This window comes from Zymoseptoria tritici, chromosome 12 (genome assembly GCF_000219625.1).
Source record: "Zymoseptoria tritici IPO323 chromosome 12, whole genome shotgun sequence".
In the NCBI taxonomy this organism is placed as follows: Eukaryota; Fungi; Ascomycota; class Dothideomycetes; order Mycosphaerellales; family Mycosphaerellaceae; genus Zymoseptoria; species Zymoseptoria tritici.
Genome location: NC_018207.1, coordinates 482,754 through 505,999, shown reverse-complemented (window position 1 = coordinate 505,999; position 23,246 = coordinate 482,754). Strand labels below are relative to the sequence as shown.

Below are 23,246 nucleotides of genomic sequence, written 5' to 3'. Positions count from 1 at the left end.
CCTACTCTTAACGCTTATACCGCGCATTAAAGGCGTTCGAATCCTTACGTATCTACTATAGCGCCGCCGCGATAGTCTTACTAGTACTACTACGAATCCGGTCTGCCGCTAGCTCCGCCCGTTATATGTTGCGGCGCTTCGCTTTAGAGGTGCGATTATCTGTCGATAGTAGCTCCTTACTACTACTACTATTGCCCTTATCTAAAGTACGAGAAGGCCGCTTTATACTACGGGCCTTAATAGCCTCCTTACGTTTCTCCTTAGCCGCTAACTCCTTAGTAGTCTTCTTCTTGTTTGTTTGTTTGTTTTGTTTGTTTGTTCCATTTACGTCCTTTTGGAGTCTAAGACTATGTAGGACGGCTATGCCCTAAAGGCAAAGCAGTAGATCTAGTTACAATTAGATTCTTTGGTATTCTTTAACCTTAGGGGAAACCCCGTGCCTAAGGCAGGACCTGCAAGCAGAATCTGCCGAAGGACTTTAAAACAGCGTAAGACAAAGGAAATCAAACGAGTGTTGCAGCCTAGGGCTGTAGAATTTTCGCGCTAAGCTTTTTGCAGAATTTTCAGCGGATCCTTCCGCTTCGCACGCACGCTGCAAATTTAAATGCAAAAGCAGTGCAAAAGCAGTAGCAGCTGTCTAACTCGCTGTCTTCTCTTGTCCTTAATATGCCTTTGTGGAACTGTATGCCGCTTCCAAACGCATATAGCTACGCAGGTTAATCGCAGAGTTGTAGATTCTACTAAGTTCTAGCTCTTTAAAGTGCATGTATACTTCCTTTCGAGGGTAACGACGTCTCTACTAGAGAAGGGACATGCGATTTCGATTCGGATTTCGAGGAGGTGCGCGTATAGGACAGAGTAGACTGCCTCTTCTTCTTCTTCTTCTTCTTCTTGTTCGTAGCGTAGAGAGCTATTCGTTCGAATCGTGCTGTTGTTCTGTAGCTTGTGTTTTCGAGGGGAGGCGTGCCTCCAGGTCGTGTTGTTGTTGTAAGGGAAGAGGGATCGACGGCCTCTCTAATCCTCCGGAGGAAACTTGGCTCTGCGATAGTATCGCAGGTTCGTAGCCGGCACCGCGTACAGGTGTTCCTCGTCGCCGGCCTAGTCTTCTTCTTATTAGTATAGTATTCGTCCCTCTTAACTATAATCCGGATCTACTCCTCGTACGCCTAATGTAGCTTAGACTATAGCCGGCTAGTACTAACAACCTTCTGCTTTATAACCTCCTTATATTGCGGAATCTACCCTCTTATAATAGTATTAGTCGAGCTAGCACCCCTTATAACTGTCCGCTATAGATAGCTCGGCTTAAGGTTAGTTGTCCGGCTAATATAGGTCGTTACCGTAGTAAAGAAGTAGGGTAACGACTGCTCCTTAATAGCTATGTTACGATAGCTTATTAACGCCTTTATAACTACTAGCCGGCGCTCGTCCGTAAAGACGGTACGCTTGTTTTATATCTTCTCTTTACCGGTCTTAGTCTTACCGACTATCCGCACCCTTACCTTATCCTTATTAACGAACCGGAGCTCTATCTCTTTACGAGCCGATAGGTCTATAGACTCTATTACGTAGTTAGACAACAATCTACTTATTTCTAACAGATTCGCGAACGAGCTATTAGAGCTTATAATACTACCGGCAACACTACCGGCTATAACACTACTAGCTACAATACTACTAGCTAGTAATAGACTTAATAGCACCGGAGGGTCTAAGCTAATAGTAATAGGTAGAGCGGTTAGTGTTGCGAGTCTATTAGCTTCCTTCTAACGTAGTAGTACTCGCATACTATAGCTACAAGACTACTACTATACTATAGCTATATCTATGTCGTCGCGATATTAAGGTAGAAGCTAGTACTAGTTGTTCTATTCGGTAATAGATTAGTAGGCTCTATATAGACCTATAGGCGTGCTAACGGTAGCTATAGCGGTTATCTACGGCGGCGGCGGCGACGATAACATCTTACCGCCCTACTACTATACGCCGCTTACGCCGCTGTTTATAAAGTGCTAGATCGTTATAGGGTTAGTGTTGCTAACTATAGTATTATATATAGAGGTGCGACCGAACGACTACGACCAGATTACGACTTTAACGCGAACAATATACGACACGCTAATACGCTAAGCACAACGACACTATGCTATATCTAGCGATAGTCGACTAGTTAGTCCTTTAACTATAGTAGTCTAAGGCGTAACTAACTGACTATAGCGGCATGCTATAAAGGGAATAGTGTAATTTACCGGCAACAAGGGCCGGTGTTGCGGAAATTTACTAGTATTGCGCTAAACTACATGTATTAGGTCCACCAGCGATAAACATAGTCTAATGACGATGTCTTCTTTTGGCCCTCGTCGATGCTCGATATCTCCTGCGCTCGAGCGATGTGTTTACGATCGGTTGATGCTGATTCCGCCACTTGCCTCAATTGCTAGGCCGAGTACATCGCCATCTACAGCCGCGACGAGAGAACTGATCGAGACGCAATGGTTGAAGTCACCCCTGCTGCACTTCTTGAACGCCTAGGCGACTTCCACCACAAGTCCACCGTCGAAGAGCTCAATGATATACGCCGTATCCCAGCCAAGCTAAGGACCAACGCCTCTCTCTATCGAGCGCTCGACTTCGTCAAGGGTAGCTCGTACTTTGCTATCTGCCCATCGATCGAGCCCAGTGCCCACTGGGAGAAGACGTCACCCTTCTCACGATTGCAGTAGACACCATGACCCCATTAAGCGAAACGGGTCCGAGTTGACGCTGCAACATGAGCCATACCAAAAGTCCACGTGGGCGACATGAACTGATCCGCCGCCGGAACCTAAGACCCAATGCCATGGTTATCGCAGCCATGGTTCCTTTTAGGCTCATCGGCACTCCGTCCGCTCGAACCTAGCGTGAGGTCAAAGGCCGTTCTGCAAGGAAACAGGTTCATGTTAAAGCCTGAGGATGACCCTGCTTTACGAAGATAGACGGCACTTCGTTCCGCCTCCCACGCGGAGAACCTGGCATGCCGCATGATCGTGGAGGACCAGGTTTCCCGAGCTCGAGTCGGCTTTCGTTCCGGCTGTTGAGACGATCGCTAGCCACTCGCAAGAGGCTGTTATCGGCGCTGATCAGGCTGAGATAGCTGTCTGCACCAGCCCTCGTCAATAGCCCCTCCACAACTCTTCTGCTGACAATCGAGGAGGGACAACAGTCCTATAACCACGATGATGATCGTCAACATCTTGATTATCATCAGCGCCTTCCCACTGATGCTCCACCGCAAAGTCTCTCACAGCAGTGAAATTCCGACACTGTTTCTCCGTGGCGAAGTCAGGAGGTCCGTTCTTCAAGAACCCCGTGACGCGAAGGTCGGCCTCGCACATGACATGCTGGCGCAGCACGTCTATACAATGCGACAAGTGCTTGACTATAAGCTCCGGCGTGCTGTCGATCCATGCTACCGGGTGGATGCTTCGATAGAACTCGTAGTTGAAGAATAGACCTTGGCGAAGGAAGTCGATGCAGTGCATTTGGTGCATGGCTTGGATGTTGGCGGGAAAGCCAGCGTATGGGACGTGGGCTGTCGACGGCTCGAAGTATTGGTGAATGTTTCGATCCAGACCGAAGTCTTCGGCATACTCCATTGGCACTAAGACCGCTTTTGCTGTACCGCGTGTCAGTCGAACAGTACTTTGAGGCGATTGCGAATAGCTGTCTTACCATAAGTACCAGCCTCGATCCAATAATCCTCAACGTCGTGCCCGCCGTGGGCTGAATCCAGGGTGAAGTTGTTCGGGTTCTCAAAAGCGTTGAACCTGGCCATGTGATAGCTTCTATCAACGCTCGACATCCACGGCGAAATCGGCTGTTCATTGTTGCCGGCGTTGAGTTTGCCTAAACCATATCCAAAGGCAACAGATAGAATATGTGAAGCCGTCAAGATCGGCAGTAGAAGTGCCCACGGTGGCCACCATCTTTGACCGGTGCCATTTTGATTCGTTCTGCCTCCAGATAAGAGCGACTGGTTCTCGAAGTCAACAGCCTTGGTCTGATCGAGGTACATGACAGTCTCTCTGGGGAGCATCATGCTTCGAGATTGAATGATTCAAGCATCGATGCTCCGGAACGCAGCGCACGGCACTGATGTGGTGACTGGTGCTGTGTCGAACGCGAACAACGATGACCTCACGAGGACAAGGGCGTCGTGCTGCAGACATTGGTGGAAAATTATCGGTGCCATATCGGTATGCAATCGTTCGTCCTGGCGATCGAGCAGCCCGCTTAGTCGTCGGATTTGGGCGACGATTGTGAAAGCAGGAGCCGATGTACCTAGACTCGCATGGTATGCGAGCTAATGGGCATGGAGGCGTTGATCGGTGCACCCGGTCCCGGGGTAAGGTCCAGAATTGACAGGCCACAGCTTCGTGATGCAGCGATGAGCTCTCTTACAATCCCAATGTGGACGTAGTTCTGGGCCAACATTAGCATCTATTCACGTATTCTTGCTCGCTCTCATTGTCCTTCTTGCTCCCGTCGCAGTCTGGTACTAACCTACAACCACAATAGTGATGGCAAATACGGGCAACTGTCTGGCGACTTGCTATCCTGGCATACTTCAGCGCCGCAGCAATCGCAGTAGGTGGTTGTCTGGCCAAACACTCCCTGGCATGTAGCTGACTTACACAGGCGCCGCTCAAAGCATCAGCGGGCGATGCGATCGAAGTCGAACGCGAAGCCGGGATCGATGGTACTCCACTCTGTACGGCTTCGATCGTCCAGCTATACTGACATGTATCCTTAGAAGTCATCGAAAAGCGCTGCGGAGTCGGCTCTCCATGCTCTCTGTGGGGAAAGGCCTACGAAGCCGGCGAGACCAGTGGCCGATGCGGTCGCAGTCAAGCGTGAGCCCGAGATCAATGGTAAGCCCCGGTGCTGCGCGCTTGGATTGTCCAGCTCTGGTGTACTGACTGATGTCTTGGTAAGACATCGGGAAGCGCTGCGGCGTCGGCTCTCCGTGTTCCCAGTTTGGAGAGGCCTATGCTGCTGACGAGGCCGAAGCGGAGCCGGAGACCAAAGAGGAGTAAAGCGATAACCAACTCTCCAATATCAGGCGCTCGCGGCGCTGCTCGACAGTACAAGCGTGACCGTCGGGTGGGGTCTGCGATAAATCAATCGGAATCTGGTGTTCTGGTTATTGGACCGTAGACACGGCAAATGTGCGCACGAACCAGTCTTCTGGCCGAAAACATCTTCTCACCTCCTGCTCGTTCGTTCCCTCAGCTTGCAAGCTGCCATCAGTATACTGTCGACGTCCACACTCATTCCATCGGCCTCACCTCAACTAGAAGATCCCTCACCTACCTGTTCTTAACCGGCGTCGCATGCCGCAGTTGATCTTCCATGCCAACCCCTCCCACCCGCAATCAACAGCCTCAGTGAGCAGTTCGAAGAGCAAACAAGATGCACAAAATGTCCATGAATTTCCGCTTTCATTTCGTTTCCACCCATTCCCACTGTATGCGTTACCATCGCTTCCTCCCTCTTCGACAAAACACATCCCATGCCCACACCAAACGCCCATAATGCACAGCCGCCATACTGTATGGCGGAGAGTCACGAAGAAAAGGAGTCCCACCGCGCTGTGCCGCGCCGCTGAAGAGCAAAGCAAAATGTGACAAAAACAAGGGGAAGTAGTTACCTCAGAAGTCATCTCCGCGTTCCTTCATCTCGAGTCCTTCCTGTCGCAGCCCCGTGAGGCCGGCTTTCACGTTCTCGTATACCAGCATAGTCGTCATCGCGGCTGGAATCGCGCGGATCAGGTTCGTTCCCAATCCGTTGTAGAAAGCTCTCCATCCTTCTTCCCGGAGGATGGTCTTGAATGTGGATGTCACGCCGGCGTAGCGCGGTTGATAGGCCATGCCATCTGTGCTGCCGATGCGTTTGGCGCCGGAGGATTGAAGTGTCTGGGAGTGTTGCGATGCGCCAATGCCGTGGCGGGAGTCCTCAGGGAGGAAGAGTCGTTGTTGAGTTTGGAGACGTGTGCGTAGAACTTCATGAGGATAGGTCGCCGTGGTGGCGCAGAGTTTTGAGAGGAAGGTCGCTGCGAGGATGCCAAGTGTGTTGGACGCTGTGTCGGATGCGCTGTTGGTCGGAACTGTCGACCCCATCTCAGCGCCGGTGAACTCCTGCTTGAAGTATTCGTAAAGAGGAAACTGGATCGCGACGTGGGAGAGGCCGAGCAGCGCTGGTGTAAGGCCAGAGTAGAATGCTTTCAAGCCTTCTGCACGCCACATCGTTCGTGCGGCATCAAACGTGTTGGAGTAGTGCCATGGGGTTCGAGCACCATCGGAGGCCGTTTTGCTGACCTGCGACATCAGGCGGGTCTTGATCACCCAGATGGGATTGGTAACCAGTGTGCTGCACGCCCCGGCAGCGACCGAAGCGTATATTCGAGCAACCCACTTGTCTCGAGTGCGTTCATTGTATCCATTTGCGTAGAAGTACTCTCGGCTACTGTCGTATACCGCCATGTAAACTGCCCATGTGGGGAGATAGCCGAGCAGCATAGGCCCAAGACCGCGGTACAAGCCGAGCACACCGTCTTGTCGGACAATCACGCGCATGGTGCCTGACATGCCTCTGTAGACGGCTGAAGGATTCTTGGTGAGAAGAGGATTGTTGTGGTTAGGCTTTGCGAAAGAGCCCTGTGCCTGGAGCTTGGTTTTGACGACATCCAGAGGACATGTGACGATGCCACTAGCAACGCCAGCCATGGCGCCAGCAAAGGAATTTATGGCGCTGGGATCTCTCCGTGTCAACCATAATGCCAGACGTGGGAAGGTGGTGATTTGTGCAAGATCGCTTGTAGGTGGAAGCTGTGTAGGGCGTCCATCGGAATTGGACGACATTGCAGAACCTTAGAGATGTTGAGGTATTGTTCTGCAGGGCCCGTATAGGGCTACCGGATGAAGAAGAATGTCACGCTCATCGTCGTGTATCGTGTGGATCGTAGATGCGCAGGCAGGCGCGCTTCACTGTGGTTTCCGTCCTTCTCTTTCTTGCACGTTGCCCGCACGAGGGCCCCGCTTTCGTGATTGCGGGAAACAGCAGTCAATGGCTGCAGATTGGTGAAGTCGCCGATAGGTTCGTGTGAAGGTGGATCGGTATGGCGCAGCTCGTTGAGGTGTCGGCGGTGTATTGTAGGAGAGTCTGCACGAGAGGTAAAGAAACAATGTCCGAGTGGAGTGTTGCGTGCGTGTCGAGCCGAGAGCGAGAGAGATAGACTTCGGTGTCGAGGAAAGTAAGCTTTCGAAGAAACGGCAATACCCGACCCGTGCTAGACTCGTCCGAACATTGGCGACATCAAGACTTTGGCTTCAAGACGCAGCAACAGCACATCTCAATCGACGACTCCCAAAACCGCACGATCACCCACACACAAACGCCACGATGTCGGTTCCGTCTCTCGCCCCCTTTGTGATGAAGCGCCCGTGGTTGCAGCGCTGGTTGAAGCCCATGTCGAAGTGGTACATGGACAGCGCTGGATACAGGAAGTTGGGACTGAGGTAGGTTATGGCCGGGCAGAACATAGATGGAGGGCATGAGAGCGATGGATAGGGATATGTCATGAATGGAAGCTGATCTGCTGGCTGTCATAGAGCCGACGACCTGATCCCCGAGGAGAGCCCTGAAGTCCAGCTTGCCCTCAAGCGACTGTCACCAAAGGAGGCCTACGACCGCGTCTTCCGCATGCGACGAGCTGTGCAGGTAAATTCATGAAGAGACGTGGAAGGATTGCGGAGTACAAGTGTGACTGATGGTGGAATAGTGCTCTATCGCGCATCAATTGCTTCCGAAGCACGAGTGGACGAAGCCAGAACAGGTAAGTCGACAGCGATATCTCGGAACCTCAGTCGAGTGCGGGGCTGATCATGAACGCACCAGGACTACCCATACCTTTCGCCAATCGTCCAGGAGATCGAGAAGGAGGTCGGCGAGCGCGAGGATCTTGAGAGCATGCAGATCACGAAGCCGAGTGTGAAGAAGTAAGAGCGTGGTTGGACGAGGAAAGTCAGGGGAGAGTGTCACGCACGATGTGTACATATCGCAAAGTGGAGGTTCTGAACCGCCACAGGATAGTCGTTGGACTGGCATAGACGGGCGAGAAAGCAATCGAGTGTATTACCACCACTTCAGGGAACACTTCAGAGAATAACTGCGTCGTGGCTTCTGATATCAGCTGCTCCGCGTGCACTTTCGCATGCCTATGTTCCTGATGTCATTGCGTGCAGTATGAGTCTGAGCCGCCTTTTCGATTGGCATGAGGCATTTCGACAAGTCATGTGAGATCGTCTCGGTTTCGCGATCGACGCCACCTCAGGTTGAGCTTCCGTCATTCGTGAACTTCACCTTCGGCTGGTAACACCCACCATACCTTATACACCATGATGTAGATCGCGTATACGACAATACAATCTGCCGTCTTCTGCATCAGTCTTTCAACGCAGAAGCTGATTCTGCACCAATACACTCGCTACTACCACAGCTCGCCTTTACACAATGTCGCTTCGACGCTCTGCCCGAGTCCAGCTGAAGCCTGAAACGATTCTCCCTCTTACCAACGCAGCACCACCAGCGAAGAAACGTGTCAGAAAGAGCAAGTTAGAAGAACAAGATGACCTTATTACACACTCCAATCCGGCGAAATCTATGCCACCACCTCCAACCACACCCAACAAGCGCCGCAAGCTCACCACGAATACAACTCCAGCCCCAAAGCTGACCCTCCAACGGACACCCTCGACCCATCCGATTCTCCCCAATCGTACGAATGCTCCGCTCCTCACGCCGAGTGGGAAACACACGCTTCCTCCACCCGCCTTCAACACCTCTCCTTCCAAAGTGCCAGATGTGTCTACCCTCACGAACAAGTCTCTCCTCCCCACGGCATATGCACACTTGATATCAGTCGCACCGAATCTAGCGCCTCTGATTGAGTCGCATCCATGCACACCGTTCTCAGCCGAAGGCCTAGCAGAACCCGTAGACCCATGGCAGAGTCTAGTGTCGAGCATCATCGGCCAGCAAGTCAGCGGAGCAGCAGCATCAAGCATCAAGCGGAAATTTGTAGCACTGTTCAATACAGCAGAAGACGAAGTGAAGAAAGACGGATACTGGGAGGATAACACTCCGGCAAACGAGAACATAGACACTGCAGCAGCAGCATCTAAACCGAAGTCCACATTCCCGACGCCTGCTCAAGTCGTCTCAAAGGACCTCCCAACCCTCCGCACAGCCGGCCTGTCCCAACGAAAAGCCGAGTATATCTCTGGTCTAGCCGCTGCCTTCCTCGACAAGTCTCTCACACCAAGCCTACTCCTGAACGGCACCGATCAAGAAGTCCACGATGCACTCATCGCCATCCGCGGGCTGGGACCGTGGTCGGTGGAGATGTTCATGCTCTTTAGTCTGAAGCGTACGGACGTATTCAGCACGGGAGACTTGGGCGTGCAAAGAGGCATGGCTGGGTTCGTGGGAAAGTGGAAGGTTGGTTTAAAGGCGAAGGAAGGCGGAGGAAAGTGGAAGTACATGAAAGAGCAAGAGATGCTGGAGATTGGAGAGAGGTTTCGACCGTTTAGGGTATGCTGTTTTGGTCTCTTATCTTCTGCTTTCTGTCACTCGTCTGGGCGCTGACTGTTTCTCCCAGAGCATCTTCATGTGGTATATGTGGCGCATTGGCGACGGAGTGGATATCTCTGCCATCGGAGAGCAGGTTTGAAGTGACCAACGGATGAGAGCGCACAGGATCTCGAAACGATCGAACGGTCTGTACAAATAATGAATAACGAATACGGGCCGAGGGCTTTGCTGCGAAGAGAACCCTCGAGATCGAGGCACAGGAGATACTGCGAGGGTTCATTCCGCAGCAAGACTTACACATCCAGCGTACGACTGCCTTTGTAGGATGCTCACCAAACGGTCTTCTCAAATCGCATCGATCCGCTCCCATGCACGAGATCCTGTTGAAGAGCAAGCGAAGCGTCCTGCTGGCCTGCATGTCTTCACTGTTCGCATGACATCACGTCCAGGCTCTACAACGCCTGCTCAATACCAGCACTTCGCAAGCACAGTGTTATGTCCAGTGAGGACGCGGCACGCAATCTGCAATTCGGACTTCCCAACGAGCGACTCGAGCAAAAACCAAGAATGACGGCGACAAGCATGAGAAAGAACCGCGATCGTCCTCCGAACTCCAGAACCCCCGATTCTTGCTTTGAGGCAAGGACTTGCGCAGATTTTGTTATACAACCCCTGGAGTGAAAGCATGAGATAGTCTTCGCCATTTGAGCGTGACAGCGACGATTCCAAGCCAATGCAAGTTCAAACTCCGGTGATACCGGACCGGCTCGTATTGGATCATGACATGGTCTACAGAAGCCTGCGCCAATTCCCGTATGCATGGGACAGAGCGCTTGCCGTCGGAAAGTCAGTCGATGCTTTCGTCGATCTTCAGGCGGTATCGAGGTTTTTCGCAAGGACAAGTTGGCTCGGAACTGCTTCTCGAAGCGGACACTGCTTCATGTTGACCAGAGCCTGGAAATTGAACAGCGGTGTTCTGGCCAGAGCGGACTCAGCGATCGCAGGCGCTTCCCGAAAAATGATCCATGTCCTCCCGGCATCGTCGCTTGCACAGTAATGAAAGTCTAAGAATGAGCCTTGTCTGCTGACATCAGAGTCCATTTATAAACCATGCTGGGATCGACGTTGTTGACTTCATTGACAGCGGCGTGGGTTGCGTGGATGATCGGTGCTGCGTCCTTGAGGCGGTGCAGAGTGCATGGTTCAGGGAAAGGAGAGATTGCCAACCTGCGAACGGTCCCACAGTGAAGCGATTTTGCGGGGTATTTTGAGTGCCGAGATTGGTATATGAGTGGTCTTTTACGCGTGATATCGGATCAAGGCAGCGCTTGTCTTTGGCATCTGCCTTCCTCGACTCGACCACGCATTGGATTGAATCGCTGGTTCTGGACTTCTGGTTGAGTTTCAGCTCGTGCGTTTGAGAGACGCGGCGCCGCCCTGCTCATCAGGTACAGCTTTTGCACTTCATGTTGCTTGCTTCCGGTGCGACTCGCGGAGTGGCGACGGAAGAAGTTGCCTTGCAGTGCTTGGTGGTGGCAATAATGTGCCTAGATGCTCATGTCTTCCGCGGGACTGACTGTGAGAGAGAAGGCATCGTCGAACATGTGCAGCGGACGACTGAGCGAGGATGCACGTGGTTTGCGACAGAGGTCGTCCTTGCGTTATCGACTTATCTTATTATACGAGGTAATGAAGACCCACGATTCATGAGATGAATGGAGATGAGTGGCGCATGCACAGGGAACCTCGCATAGCGAAACCTGAAATAAAGTCGGCCCAGGCGTTCTGGCGGCTCCCGCCCGCCGAAACGTTCGGTCCAGAGTCCGCAAGTCACAACAATTCTCGAGGCCGCGGAGATTTATCAGATTGAGCGAATTTGATGGACGGAGAGAGAGTCGTCTGGTTGATTTTGAAGTGGATTCCGCGGCGGTGGTGGCGGTAACTTTGGGCTTCGCGCGCGGCTTGTCTCGGACTGTGCAAGGCCAAGGGAGACGTTGTTGATGATATTGATCTGCTTGGCCATAGCGGAGTGGAGATGTGATGATTGCGAGCATCGATGAAGGGACGCCTTTCAATTGATGAGGATGCAGTATGGACAAGGTGGAAGTCTTCATCCTTCGTAGAGTAAGTATATCACACAAGCCATTCAGCCCATGTCGCACGGTATCGATGGGGAAGAAAGAATGGAGCACTCTCTTCTGGTGGTGGATCTCGTCGTCCATCCATGGATGTTTTGTTGAGTTGAGGCTCAATCGTGCCGCGTCTGCCCAATCAAGCCGCACGAACGACCACTAGCGCAGAAGGAACATACGCGGCCCAGGGCAACTCCTTTCAAGATTCTTCGCCAAACACCTCTTCCGACTGCACCTTCTCTCGTTTCTACAGTGCCCCGGCTTCTTTCTTGCTTGTCATCCGCAGAGCCCAGCTTCTTCCCTTCCGACACACTCGCTTGCTGTCTCCTTTCAGCTTCTTCTTCTTCATCCACCGACCCATCAATCCATTCCGCGCGACACGTCTGACATTGTTTGTCCCGCCGTCGTCCACGTTTCACAGAGCAGCAGTTTACAGTCCCAAGGTGAGTGAGCTGCATCCGCCACCGGATCGCCTCGTCCTCTCGCCGACGACCTCGCCGACCGCCATCTCTTCATCACCGCCATCCATCCGTCGCCGCCTCGACAACCACCACACCCGCATCACCAACGACGCGCGTTGAGCATCGACACTGACAGATCCCTTCTTCCAGTTAATCCACCCCACGAGAAAAAGACATGTCGATCTTCAGATACATTGTGCCGGCTTTGGCCGTAGCAGCAGGAGCAGCTGGTGAGTGGCATCAAATACAAACATCACGGGCGAAGGCAGGATACTGAACATTTCACAGCTCAGTGCGGTGACGGTGGCACCGCCACCATTCAGAACGCCGGCGACGCGAGCGCCTTGGCCTCATGCCAAACCTATGATGGCTCAATCTCCATCTCCTCGGACGTTTCCGGAAACATTGCCATTGATGGCGTGCGCAAAATCACGGGTGACTTGATTGCCAACAATGTCACTGGACTCACTGGACTCTCCGCCCAGAACCTGCAGGAGGTTGAAGGCAGCTTCGAGCTGACCAGCTTGACCGTCCTCACATCGCTCAACTTCCCTGTTCTCACCAAACTCGACACCATCAGCTGGATCACTCTGCCCGCTCTGCAGGGACTGTCCTTCACCACTGGCGTGCAAGAGCTTAACGGGCTCGAGATCTCCGACACTGAGCTCTCGTCGCTCGACGGCATCAACCTCGAGGTTGCGGATACCATCATCGTCACCAACAACCGTTATCTTACCAGCATCAACATGCAGCTCGGCAACGTGACCGACTCCATCATCCTCGGCGCCAACAGCAAGGACCTTGTCATTGAGTTCCCCAACCTGATCTGGGCGAACAACATGACCATTTCCAACTGCTCCGAGTTCACCGCACAATCGCTTGAGACCGTGAACGGATCCGTCGCATTCTATTACAGCACATTCAAGACCCTGTCCGCCGCCAACCTTACTGAGGTCGGCGGTGACCTTACCTTCGTCGCCAACAACGAGCTGACTAACATTTCCATGCCGATGTTGGAGTCCGTCGGCAGCTTGGCCATTGCGAACAACTCTGCTCTTGAGGAGGTCAACGGCTTCGCTGCACTCGCCACCATCTCCGGTGCTGTTGACTTTGACGGTGCCTTCACTGCGTAAGTTGCAACTCGAGAGAGGTGTCGGCAAAACCCCTGCTAACAATACTAGTGTCGAACTCCCCAAGTTGGACGACGTCCGCGGTGCTTTCACCATTGTCTCCAGCAAGAGCATCAACGAGACCTGCTCCACATTCGACAGCCTTCAGGGCGAGAACAACGTCATCAAGGGAGACTACGTCTGCCAGGGCGAGACCGAGACTTCCACCTCTGACCAAGACGGTACCTCCACTGGCAACAAGCCCAAGAAGTCAAGCGGCGCGGCCAACCCGATGCTCATTCCCGGCGCCACTGGTGTCCTCGGTCTCTTCGCGGCCATGTTCGGTCTGCTCTGAGCGTGACAAAGGAAGGACTATGGCGAATTTGATCTTATTTGTGTTCTGCGGAGGCGTTTTTGCGAGAAGCATGGAGGAGCATAGCCTTATACTGCCGGCTGTTTCCTTGGTTGGGGAATTGAACAATTTCGGACAGACAAGGAATTGCATAGACTAATGGTAGTACTCAAAAACATGAACGCACACCGCACAATGTCTCCATCCCACTCTCAAGAGGTCAATGGTTTGCTGATCCGGCTAGTGGGCATTTGGGAGACAGTTGTCGAGGATGCTCAGCGATGGTGGACTTTGCCTTCCGCCCGAAACCCTGCCGGCACAAGTTCTACTTCAGGACAACTGCAACATCTGTATTTGAACGTGTCAATCTGTGAAGACCCAATCGTACCTTGTTCACCGTGTCTCGCATAGATGAAATCATAGAAAACCATAACCACACGTGACCGCCAGAATTGACTTCCCGTCTCCCGTAGCTGCCCGTCTTCCCCATTTGACCTCACTTCTTTGCTCCTTTCACCGTGTCAACAATTCTTCTAGAGGCCATCGCACGTCTCCGCATTAAAGCTCGCACCGCATGCTACAATGCAGCAGACCCAAATTCCCGTTGAAATGATTCTCTCAGCGCTTCTCGGCTCCTCCGTCAGGTTGCGTCTAATCCTGTTGCCCCTTGCAGATGGGCGCCTGAGCCAGTGGATCCCCCATCGGGGAGCTGTCCGCAGGATGGCCTTACCCCGGAGACGTTGACTGTCACATTTCTGCCGCCGAATATGACAGCGCACCCTCTTCGCGCTGCTCCACTTCATGTTTTGCGAGTGTGCCCGGAAAGGTAACAGCACACTTTGCGTCAGGGCGACTAGCTGCAATGCCGGGACCTTCGCCGAACGACGCTATGCAAGCATTGGGCCTGCTGTTCGTGCATGCTGAAAACAACGATGAGTTGCACAGCATAGCAAGTGCCTGGCCGAGTCCGCAACCGCTTACCCAACAGATGTTCCTGGTGAATCACGGGAATCTGCAGACGTCTTTCGGCCGAACCGTCGTCCTCGTTACGGTGTGCCTAATTTTCACGCCCGACCATTGCCGCCATGCAGGTCTCGCACTATTGACGCAACACGACATCTTGCTCGCTGTCAATCTTGTGCGCACACGATTGTCGCACGGTCGCACACAGTCTCCATATTCCGCTCTGCCGCCTGCCCTTGGCGCATATTATTGCAAGCACGACCAATTCTCAGCGTCAGGCGTCGGCAAGTCGCTTGGAGCTCAAGGGCCGGCGGATGATCTCATGCTTCGCGCCTCTTTGCGGAAAGCCACATGAACGGATCTTGTTCAAGCAGGATGGGCGATCCTTTCACCCCACGCCATGACAAGTCCAGTTGCGATCGTTCTGCTGGGTCAGCCTGAAGTCGAGAAAGATGCTTCGAACAGCGTACCGATCGGGTAAACTCAGTAGTGGCACAAGTTCATGCTCGCGCAGCTGTTTATTGCGCAATGATGCTCACCTCAAGTTGCGGTGTGCGAAAAAGAGGGATGCGCAGCCAGTCCCACCCACACTCGTCTTGTTCCAAAGGCTCCGAAACCCCGGTCTGCCGACAAGGGTACACTCAGATCCAGAACAACCACCATCGATGCACCAATCGATTATCGTAGCAATCTGAGCATGCAAGAGAGACCTGGATCGCTCGGACAGCGGAAGCAGATCCCGCACTGGCCCCAATGCACAAGCAGGTCAATCGTGCAAGGGCAATGGGCGAGGTGTCGACTGATACTCGTGTTCCGACCCGCTTTGGACCAGGTTCTCGATCAAATCCGATTTTCGTCTCCTCTCGCGCGAGCGCCTTCTAATTCCCTTGGATGTTTCACTCCCCAATGTGTCGACGAACGGCAAGGAGTCGTCCTTACCGCCTCGCCCTTAGCGCATCGGCCCGATGGTCGTGGACCACGACCATTGGATTGATCCACTTCACTGCAGTACGATCGCTGGCGGCGGCTGTTGTTGTCGATGCCGGTCTTTGACGTCCATCTGCCTGTTGACGATGCCTCTACAGCTGACATGGGTAGGACGACGTGTTATAAGCGCGCTGATCTTCCACCTCGATTGATCTTCTTCTTCATTCACACATCTTCGTCCGCTCCTCGAACGACATTGCACCTCGTTGGCCTTTTGATTCATTGCACGGTGGTCATTTGCTTGCAATTCCATATTCAAACCTCACATCAAAACCTCTCCCACAAGCCACTCACAACCGATCACTCTCAAACAATATCATCTGCAACCCTCGGACGCCCATCAGGACTCGCTCATCACCCAAGCTTCCCAACTCCGAACATCAAAGACCCAACACTTCAAGCAATGGCCAACTCAAGGACCAAGTGAGTTCAAGATCGCTTCCCGATGCATCGTTCAAGCACTGACAAACCACAGCAACCCGGGTCTGCCAGGCATGTCTGAGCTGACGAGTGGTTTCCTGCATTGCCCTTCGTGTCCTCGATACTTCACCTCGCTCCCGGAACTCGACCTTCATCAGCGTCAAGAACAACACTTCACACTACACGCAAACCTCGCCCACCGCCCTGCCACCTACGGCGCTCGTCGAGTCCCGCTCGACTACACCTATGACATCCTATCACCCGGCTCGTCGTCTGGCAGCGACTCTGACGGCATCTTCACTCCATCCGCCAGCCGAGCTTCTTCGCCATACTCCAGCAACGGACATGGCTCGTCCCGACCGTACCGCCGTACCTCACAGGCAACTAACCGTCGAGACAGTCGACAGGATCCCCTGACCGTCCGGCAAGCAAACAATCCTTCGAAAATGGAGAAGAAAGACAAGGAGAAGTTCTCCCGCAGCGAACAAGGCGCTGTTCCCATCCGCGAGGAGAGCTTTCATGAATTCTACGGCGGCTGGCGCCTTGACGAGCAGTCCAGCGGTAACGGTACCGGATCCGGTACCTACGCCAAAAAAATCACTCTTCAGCGCGGCAGCGAGAAGATCATGAATTACTTCGCCCACAAAGACTGGTGTCGGGCTCGCATACAAGGTCCCGAGGCCATGGCCCAGTGGAAGCAGGAATACGAGGATCTTATGGACGCCACGGACGAGGAAATGCCTCCACTTATGGACACGCTGTTGTACGACCCGAACGAGCAACTCTGCAACCACGCGGACAGCAAGTCCAAAGCATGCATCGTACACGGGCATCCGGACTGGCGCGAGTGTCGCCGCATGAGGCATGCAGCCATCTACAAGAGGAATGTGGCGGAGTTTGACCGCCAGAATGGGTTGACGAAGATGTATGCCTCGTCACGGTTGTGATTCGACTCGTCATCGTGTCCATCGACCGACTCTGGACTCTGAATAAAGACGATCAACGACGGTTTTACGACACATCAATTTTTGTTTCCTCTGGGCGACATCTTTTTTCTTTTCAGCATCAGCACGTTTAGCGAGCGAGCGTACAGCCATTGGTTCCTGATCTCCCCTCTCCGATCCGGGCATCCCACACATACCCTGCAGACTTTGAACGCATCTCAGCTCCTCCGTCCGCGGTCCATCGCCGCGCGAGCAGCCATGCTTCCCGCCGTTCCACGCAGCGTGGGCGCTGCAGGGGTTGTCGTTCCTGCAAGCGGGTCGTCTGGGCTGCCCGGAGTCTGCCCCGCGGGTTGCTGCTCGAAATTGAGGTGGAAAGATCTTCTCTGGTACGCAAGGTTACGATTCCTGTCCTTTGTGGCGTTTTGGTCACTTTTTGCTTTTCGGTTGGAGTGGGATTCGGCTGGGTTGGAGTTGCGCATGGTTGCTGAGTCGTTGTATGGAGTATATTAGCATTAGTGGGTTGGCAGGCACAATGGCTTGATGATCGCACGGTTGAATCGGCGAAGAAAGGATGGATTGACGACATTAGCATAATCTTTACATGAACCGTAGCAGACTTTCTCCTCGAGAACTCTGTTGCAAACGAATTGAAAACGACTGTATTTGGTATTCAGCATGCCTGCCTCATTCTGTCCCATCTCCAACATTTCAGAGCAGAGCATGCAAGATGTGAGCTCTGGCGCTCAACGTATCTATGTACAGTTGACGTGTCGTCCAAAAACAGATCAACGAAAGTGATCGTGCACCAGGTCCGGCGGTCCGATGATGTCCACGCGACCCACGCAAGTTTCGTCACTAGAAAGGTACAGTCCTCTAGCCTCTCGCAGCTCACGCTCGCTTCGCGCGAGTATCTCGGTTCGGACTTCTCAGATCACTTCCGCGATGCACGGCTGGGCTTATGGCGTGCTAGTGGCGCGTTCACCTCCCTCCGATTGATGAGTCGGTGGAACGTCGGAGAATGTGACGAGCGGTCGGGCTATGACTTGAGAAGTAGCGGACAAGTGAGGCGTGCAGGCGTGGGAAAACTTAGAGACTTCGAGACCTGATCTTGGCATCTGGCTGTATTTGCGGCGCCGACGGTTTCTGAAATGCATCATCAATGCGGTGAATGCCGTGGCGCCGCAAATGCAAGTCCCACGTGACATGCATTCGCAGCGTCCCGGACTTCTGAAATGCTCGAAGGATGCGGTGAGGACTTGGCATTTTGGTTGATTTGCGGCGCCCCGGGCGCCGCAAATGCTCATGTCATGGACGTGAGACCTGCATTTCTGTCGACTCGGGATTCTGAGATGAGGGATGTGAGACCTTGGGCGTACAACTGGCAAGGACCGCATCCTCCTCACGAATTTGACACGATCTTCCGAAGTGAGTACTCCTTCTTCGACCCAATGTGCCGTGGTGTCGTCATAAACGACAGCGAGGACGGGCGGCGCTGTGCCGGTTGCATTGAACGAGTCGTCGCATCCCACTCGTTCCCGATGCGTTGCCTGAGTGGCGGGCGGATAGCGACCTTCAACTCGTCATACAGCCCACTCACCTCTCATTACATCGCCTACAGCAACTGAAGACACGTTCTCCCACGCATGCAAAGCTCCGCCCCGAGCATGAGCGGCGCAAGCATGGGGTGTGAACGTGCGCGTGCGTGCTGTCGCTCGATGGAAAGCGTGTTAGCCATGCATTGGCGAGGTACCGGAACGGGAACCTGGAACATCTGATCCACGGCGAATTGCGTCGACACAGGGCGAGGCGTGGTAGACTAGAAGAGGCGAGGGCGTGCCGACTGCACGAGGAGCTCGAATGGAAAATGTGACAGGTCGTGAACCGGAGATGGTTGTTCGTGGAGTGGTCCGCGGCGGAGATCAGCCGGACAGGGGATGGGGAGGAGGTCCGGCGCTTAGTATGTCGGAGCTGAGACGGAGCTGAGGTGAGCAGGGGAGCAATGTGGTCATGGCTGAAGACGAGCTAGAGATCCGCTGGAAGAGAAGACGTTGAGAAGCACGGCGGGCGGGAAGTGTGAGATGGACGAAGAGGAAGTCTACGGAGGGCGACATCGAGACTACGGGAGGGCATAGCTGTCCTCTTCAACAACTCATCAAATTGCTTGAATACTTTATTTGCTCAGCGAACGCGTGGATAGGTGGGAAGTTGGTCCCGCTGATTGGTGTGTGCAGATTCAAGAGGTTGATGGCGGCGGCAGATGCGATTCGTGGCATTGGCCTTACTCAGGCAAGCTGTTGAACTCTCCCGTCCGTGGTGAAGCCCGCGTGCCGCCATATCTTTTTGCCCAGGGCATGTCGTGATCTTTCCATCTACTGCTTTATTAGCGAACTCAGCTCAATCTCCAACCTCTTGTACTACCAAACCCCAGCTCTCACCCACTCACCCACCACACACCACACACCACACTCGCTTGGTACATTGCTCTGCTTTCGATATACCCTCAAGACCTTATCGCAAACCATCACAATCTCCCGTCTGGACCCCTAGGCGCGCAAGCAAAAGATCCTCGAGCTCCCACAACCTCGCCTGGTTTCAACCCGCTGCCCCGGGAAAGGCGCAGATCCACCGGCACGATTCCCACAAAACGCAGAGGCACGCATAGCGCAGCGCAGGAAGAGGGCAAGACGCAGGGCGTCGTGGAGGTCTCGAAGGATACCATGCTGCTCCCGAAGAGCGCGGGAGAGGGTGGCGGCATGACATGGAAGAGCGCGCGCGCAAGACTGCCACCGACGCGAGCTGTCTGGACATTTCTTACGCGCACGAGATTTCTGTTGTTCGTTGGCCTTGCGGGGATTGCTTTGATAATATGGAATGGTGTGAGGGGGAGTGCGAGCGATTGGCAAAGGTGAGGATATCTGTGCTGTGCCCTTTGCACTACTCGTGGAAAGAGACGACGGCATCGGGATATTGATAACATTGTCAACTGACAGGATGTTGCTATCGCAGGTTTTACTGCTTCGGTCCAGCCAAGTCACCGATGCAAATGACAGCGAATGAGCAGGCAATGTGGGCAGGACATCAACAGACGCCAGTGATTTTCAACCACCACGAACCGATCGAGGTCAACAGTTCGACAATCCAACGAGTCGACCTCAACCCGATCGTCTCAACACCAAAGGCACTCGCCAACGAAGAGCGAGTCCTCATCCTCACCCCTCTACGGAACGCCGCACCATACATCGAGCAGCACTTCGACCTCCTCACGCAACTCACATATCCTCACCGCCTCATTGATCTAGCATTCCTCGTGGGAGACAGCACAGACGATACAGTTGCAGTCCTGGCCATGGAGCTGGATCGCATCCAATCTCCACAGGACAGCAACTCCTTCCGCAGCGCGATGATCGTGGAGAAAGACTTTGGAGTGACAGTGGGACAAGATGTGGAAGACAGGCATGGATTTGCGGCACAAGGACCGAGAAGGAAAGCCATGGGTAAAGCGAGGAATTACCTGCTTTCGACGGCATTGAAGCCCGAGCACAGCTGGGTGTACTGGAGAGATGTGGATATCAAGGATAGTCCGAGCAAGATCATTGAGGACTTTGTCGCTCATGATCGGGACGTTCTAGTGCCGAGTATGTTTGGATCAGGAGCACTGAACAGATGAGAAGTACAGGCTGACTGGGTACAGATGTTTGGTTCCACCGCTACAAGGATGGTGTCGACATTGAAGGACGCTTCGACTACAACTCATGGCAAGAGTCTGACCAAGGCCGAAAGCTCGCAGCGAGTCTGGACAAGGACGTTGTACTGGCAGAGGGTGCGTTGGAACAGCCGCAAGTACGGGATGAGACCAATGGCTAACAACCAGCAGGCTACAAGGAGTACGCCACTGGTCGGAAATACATGGCACGCATGGGCGACTGGCGAGACAACAAAGATATTGAGATCCCGCTCGACGGCATTGGCGGTGTGAACATCATCGTCAAGGCGGATGTACACCGAGCTGGTATGTTCCTTGCGACTTCTCGATGCCGATCTGTGTCAAGTCTGACCATGATTCCTAGGCATCAACTTCCCCTGCTACGCCTTTGAAAACCAAGCCGAAACAGAAGGCTTCGCGAAAATGGCCAGACGCGCGGGCTACGGCGTATATGGACTGCCGAATTACGTGGTGTGGCATATTGATACTGATGAGAAGCCGGGTAATGCATAAGGAGTTGGGCACTGGAACACATTTGTGAAGTGCAATTGGCATGAACTCACACGACCTGGCTGGATTTCGTCAACCGTCAGACACACCGGACATCCCCAATCCATACATAATGACTGACAGAAGACGAGAAGCCTATGGAATAGAAGGCGCAAACTCTTGGCGCATTGCATGAATCTCTTCCTCTTCCTCTGCGTCGAAATGTAGCTATTCATCCTTGCTGTGAGCTAAGTCAGGACTGTACTTATGTCTTCTTCGTTCTTGCATGATGTTGCAGTTAGATACTGTATGTGATTCGAACGAAAGGGGCATCCTCAAAAGAACACAAGCGACCGATTTAAGCTTCGCGGTCCCGGCCACTAGCGCGCCACGAACGCGGATCCCTGACCATGCATTCGAGCTTCGGATTCACTCCACGACGACGCCATTTTTCACTGCGCCACGCCTTTGCCAGACTTGGACGTCCTCGAGCGCTTCGACATTCGCGAGAGGTCCTGCTGGAGACTAACATACGCCAGGTTCCCGATCCTCGCCGCGACCAGCATGGCAGCACCACCGCCCAAGAGGGGTCGGCTGTCCTTGTACGAAGATAAGATCAGCGACGAGTCTCGCGCGGAGATCAAAGCCCGGGACGATGCAGCAGTGGCAGCCAAAGAAGCGCAAAAGAAGAAAGACGGTATCGTGCCATCATGAAAGATCATCTCCATTTGTGACGGCGTTACTCACGTACCTCATAAAGCCGCTCTTCTGTTCAAGCCGACCTCTCTGGGGAGAAAACCAATCAACAACCCACAAAAGGCCCGGCCCAAGCCCAATTTCGCCAACATACCTAAATGGGCCTCCAGCAGTCCCTCGGTGGGTAATATCGCCGCACCGCAACCTCTGACTTCATCCGATGGCGGACACATGTCGAGTACTCCGCAGCAACCCCAAGGCAACTCGCAAAAACGTGGCTTCGACGACTGGCTCGCCAACGAAGATGAGGAGTATCACTACTATGAGAAAGACTGGCGTGGACTCCCGAGCAAGAAGAACAAGAAGCAAAAGCAGTGGCCTCAGAAGAAGAAGCAGCCCAAGAACAAGCAGACATATGAGGACTTCGGAGAGATTTACGATCCGAGCCGGCCAGTCAACTTTGTGCAGTACGCAAAGTCCGATGAGGCGCTTGATTTGAAGGAGGCGTGGAAGAGGCGACTGTACAATGCGGAGAGAAGGGAGAGGAAACTCCGTGGTCTGCCACCGAAGAGCCCCTTGAGAGAAGAGCGGCAAACTTCGAGTGCGGATCGTGGTACGTCTTCCTCGCGCATGGCATATGAGCTCGAACTTACGCCTTCAGGTCGATCCGTCGATGCACCGCCGCAAGCCAACCGGATGTTCGCTCCGCCTACCGAGTACGAATCCTCCGCTGCATACGCCCGACAAGTGCCATCGAGGTCGCCCAGTCCTGTCCGCTTCACGAATAATCACGACAATGCGCCGACTTATGCTCCGCCCATGGAGGTTCCCCGAGAAGAGACCGCCGAAGAAGCCTATGCTAGAAGAGTCGCGTTGAGCGGCATGCCGGTCGCTCCCTCTCCGCCTGTCACGCGTATCGAACCACCTCCGCCGCCACCTGAGCCAGTCCAGAAACCAACGCCGAAGCTTCTATCGGCGGAGGACGAGGAGAAGCGTGCTAAGGTCACGGAGAAGTTGGCGCAACTGAAGGTTCAAATTGCCGCTCAGAAGGCTGCAAGGGAAGCCGCGGATGCGGCAGCTAGAGCTGAGCAACAGAGCAGAGAACCAGAAGCAATGGTGCCTACAATACGGCATGAGGAAGCACCGGTGGAATTCCAAAATTTCACTCAGCAAGATCTCGACGATGTCCAAGCAGTGCTTAAGCGGCCTGACGAGGACATGGAAGATGATCTGGCCGCGAGACCAATGCTCGGCAGTGGAGCTCCAGTCGACACTCCTTCTCCTGTGTCCACCACAATCGTGGGAGCACCAACGTACAACCCCGAGTACTTCGCCAAAACCGGCGCCGCGGCATCAGCAC

At 53.6% G+C, this 23,246-nt stretch overlaps 9 protein-coding genes across 9 annotated transcripts; 7 read left to right on the top strand and 2 right to left on the bottom strand.

Moving 5' to 3' along the window:
- Positions 1–3,257: 3,257 nt before the first annotated feature.
- On the bottom strand, positions 3,258–3,554 carry MYCGRDRAFT_28882 (uncharacterized protein; the record flags this gene model as incomplete). Its single annotated transcript, XM_003847856.1, has 1 exon — positions 3,258–3,554. A coding segment is annotated over one exon (297 nt), but the record flags the coding sequence as incomplete, so codon positions are not given.
- A 2,136-nt stretch (positions 3,555–5,690) lies between these two features.
- On the bottom strand, positions 5,691–7,209 carry MYCGRDRAFT_101727 (uncharacterized protein; the record flags this gene model as incomplete). The annotated part of the gene is made up of 2 exons (XM_003847855.1): positions 5,691–5,914; positions 6,029–7,209. 2 exons carry the CDS (start codon positions 6,897–6,899, stop codon positions 5,691–5,693), a joined length of 1,095 nt encoding a protein of 364 aa, XP_003847903.1.
- Positions 7,210–7,396: 187 nt separating this feature from the next.
- MYCGRDRAFT_77325 (uncharacterized protein) lies at positions 7,397–8,221 on the top strand (the record flags this gene model as incomplete). The annotated part of the gene is made up of 4 exons (XM_003848131.1): positions 7,397–7,556; positions 7,650–7,758; positions 7,820–7,873; positions 7,936–8,221. The coding sequence occupies 4 exons, from the start codon at positions 7,441–7,443 to the stop codon at positions 8,038–8,040; spliced, it is 384 nt and encodes a 127-aa protein (XP_003848179.1).
- A 566-nt stretch (positions 8,222–8,787) lies between these two features.
- On the top strand, positions 8,788–9,754 carry MYCGRDRAFT_15641 (uncharacterized protein; the record flags this gene model as incomplete). Its single annotated transcript, XM_003848132.1, has 3 exons — positions 8,788–9,147; positions 9,193–9,630; positions 9,698–9,754. Coding segments are annotated over 3 exons (855 nt in total), but the record flags the coding sequence as incomplete, so codon positions are not given.
- Positions 9,755–11,995: 2,241 nt separating this feature from the next.
- Positions 11,996–13,875, top strand: MYCGRDRAFT_77324 (uncharacterized protein; the record flags this gene model as incomplete). The annotated part of the gene is made up of 4 exons (XM_003848133.1): positions 11,996–12,205; positions 12,374–12,453; positions 12,512–13,352; positions 13,405–13,875. 3 exons carry the CDS (start codon positions 12,399–12,401, stop codon positions 13,685–13,687), a joined length of 1,179 nt encoding a protein of 392 aa, XP_003848181.1.
- A 671-nt stretch (positions 13,876–14,546) lies between these two features.
- On the top strand, positions 14,547–15,002 carry MYCGRDRAFT_96984 (uncharacterized protein; the record flags this gene model as incomplete). The annotated part of the gene is made up of 1 exon (XM_003848134.1): positions 14,547–15,002. The coding sequence occupies one exon, from the start codon at positions 14,547–14,549 to the stop codon at positions 15,000–15,002; it is 456 nt and encodes a 151-aa protein (XP_003848182.1).
- An 832-nt stretch (positions 15,003–15,834) lies between these two features.
- On the top strand, positions 15,835–17,001 carry MYCGRDRAFT_111441 (uncharacterized protein; the record flags this gene model as incomplete). Its single annotated transcript, XM_003848135.1, has 2 exons — positions 15,835–16,057; positions 16,110–17,001. 2 exons carry the CDS (start codon positions 16,038–16,040, stop codon positions 16,999–17,001), a joined length of 912 nt encoding a protein of 303 aa, XP_003848183.1.
- A 2,325-nt stretch (positions 17,002–19,326) lies between these two features.
- Positions 19,327–21,214, top strand: MYCGRDRAFT_77320 (uncharacterized protein; the record flags this gene model as incomplete). The annotated part of the gene is made up of 5 exons (XM_003848136.1): positions 19,327–19,903; positions 20,005–20,633; positions 20,690–20,818; positions 20,870–21,007; positions 21,066–21,214. 5 exons carry the CDS (start codon positions 19,716–19,718, stop codon positions 21,212–21,214), a joined length of 1,233 nt encoding a protein of 410 aa, XP_003848184.1.
- A 1,471-nt stretch (positions 21,215–22,685) lies between these two features.
- MYCGRDRAFT_106311 (uncharacterized protein) lies at positions 22,686–23,246 on the top strand (the record flags this gene model as incomplete). The annotated part of the gene is made up of 1 exon (XM_003848137.1): positions 22,686–23,246. A coding segment is annotated over one exon (540 nt), but the record flags the coding sequence as incomplete, so codon positions are not given.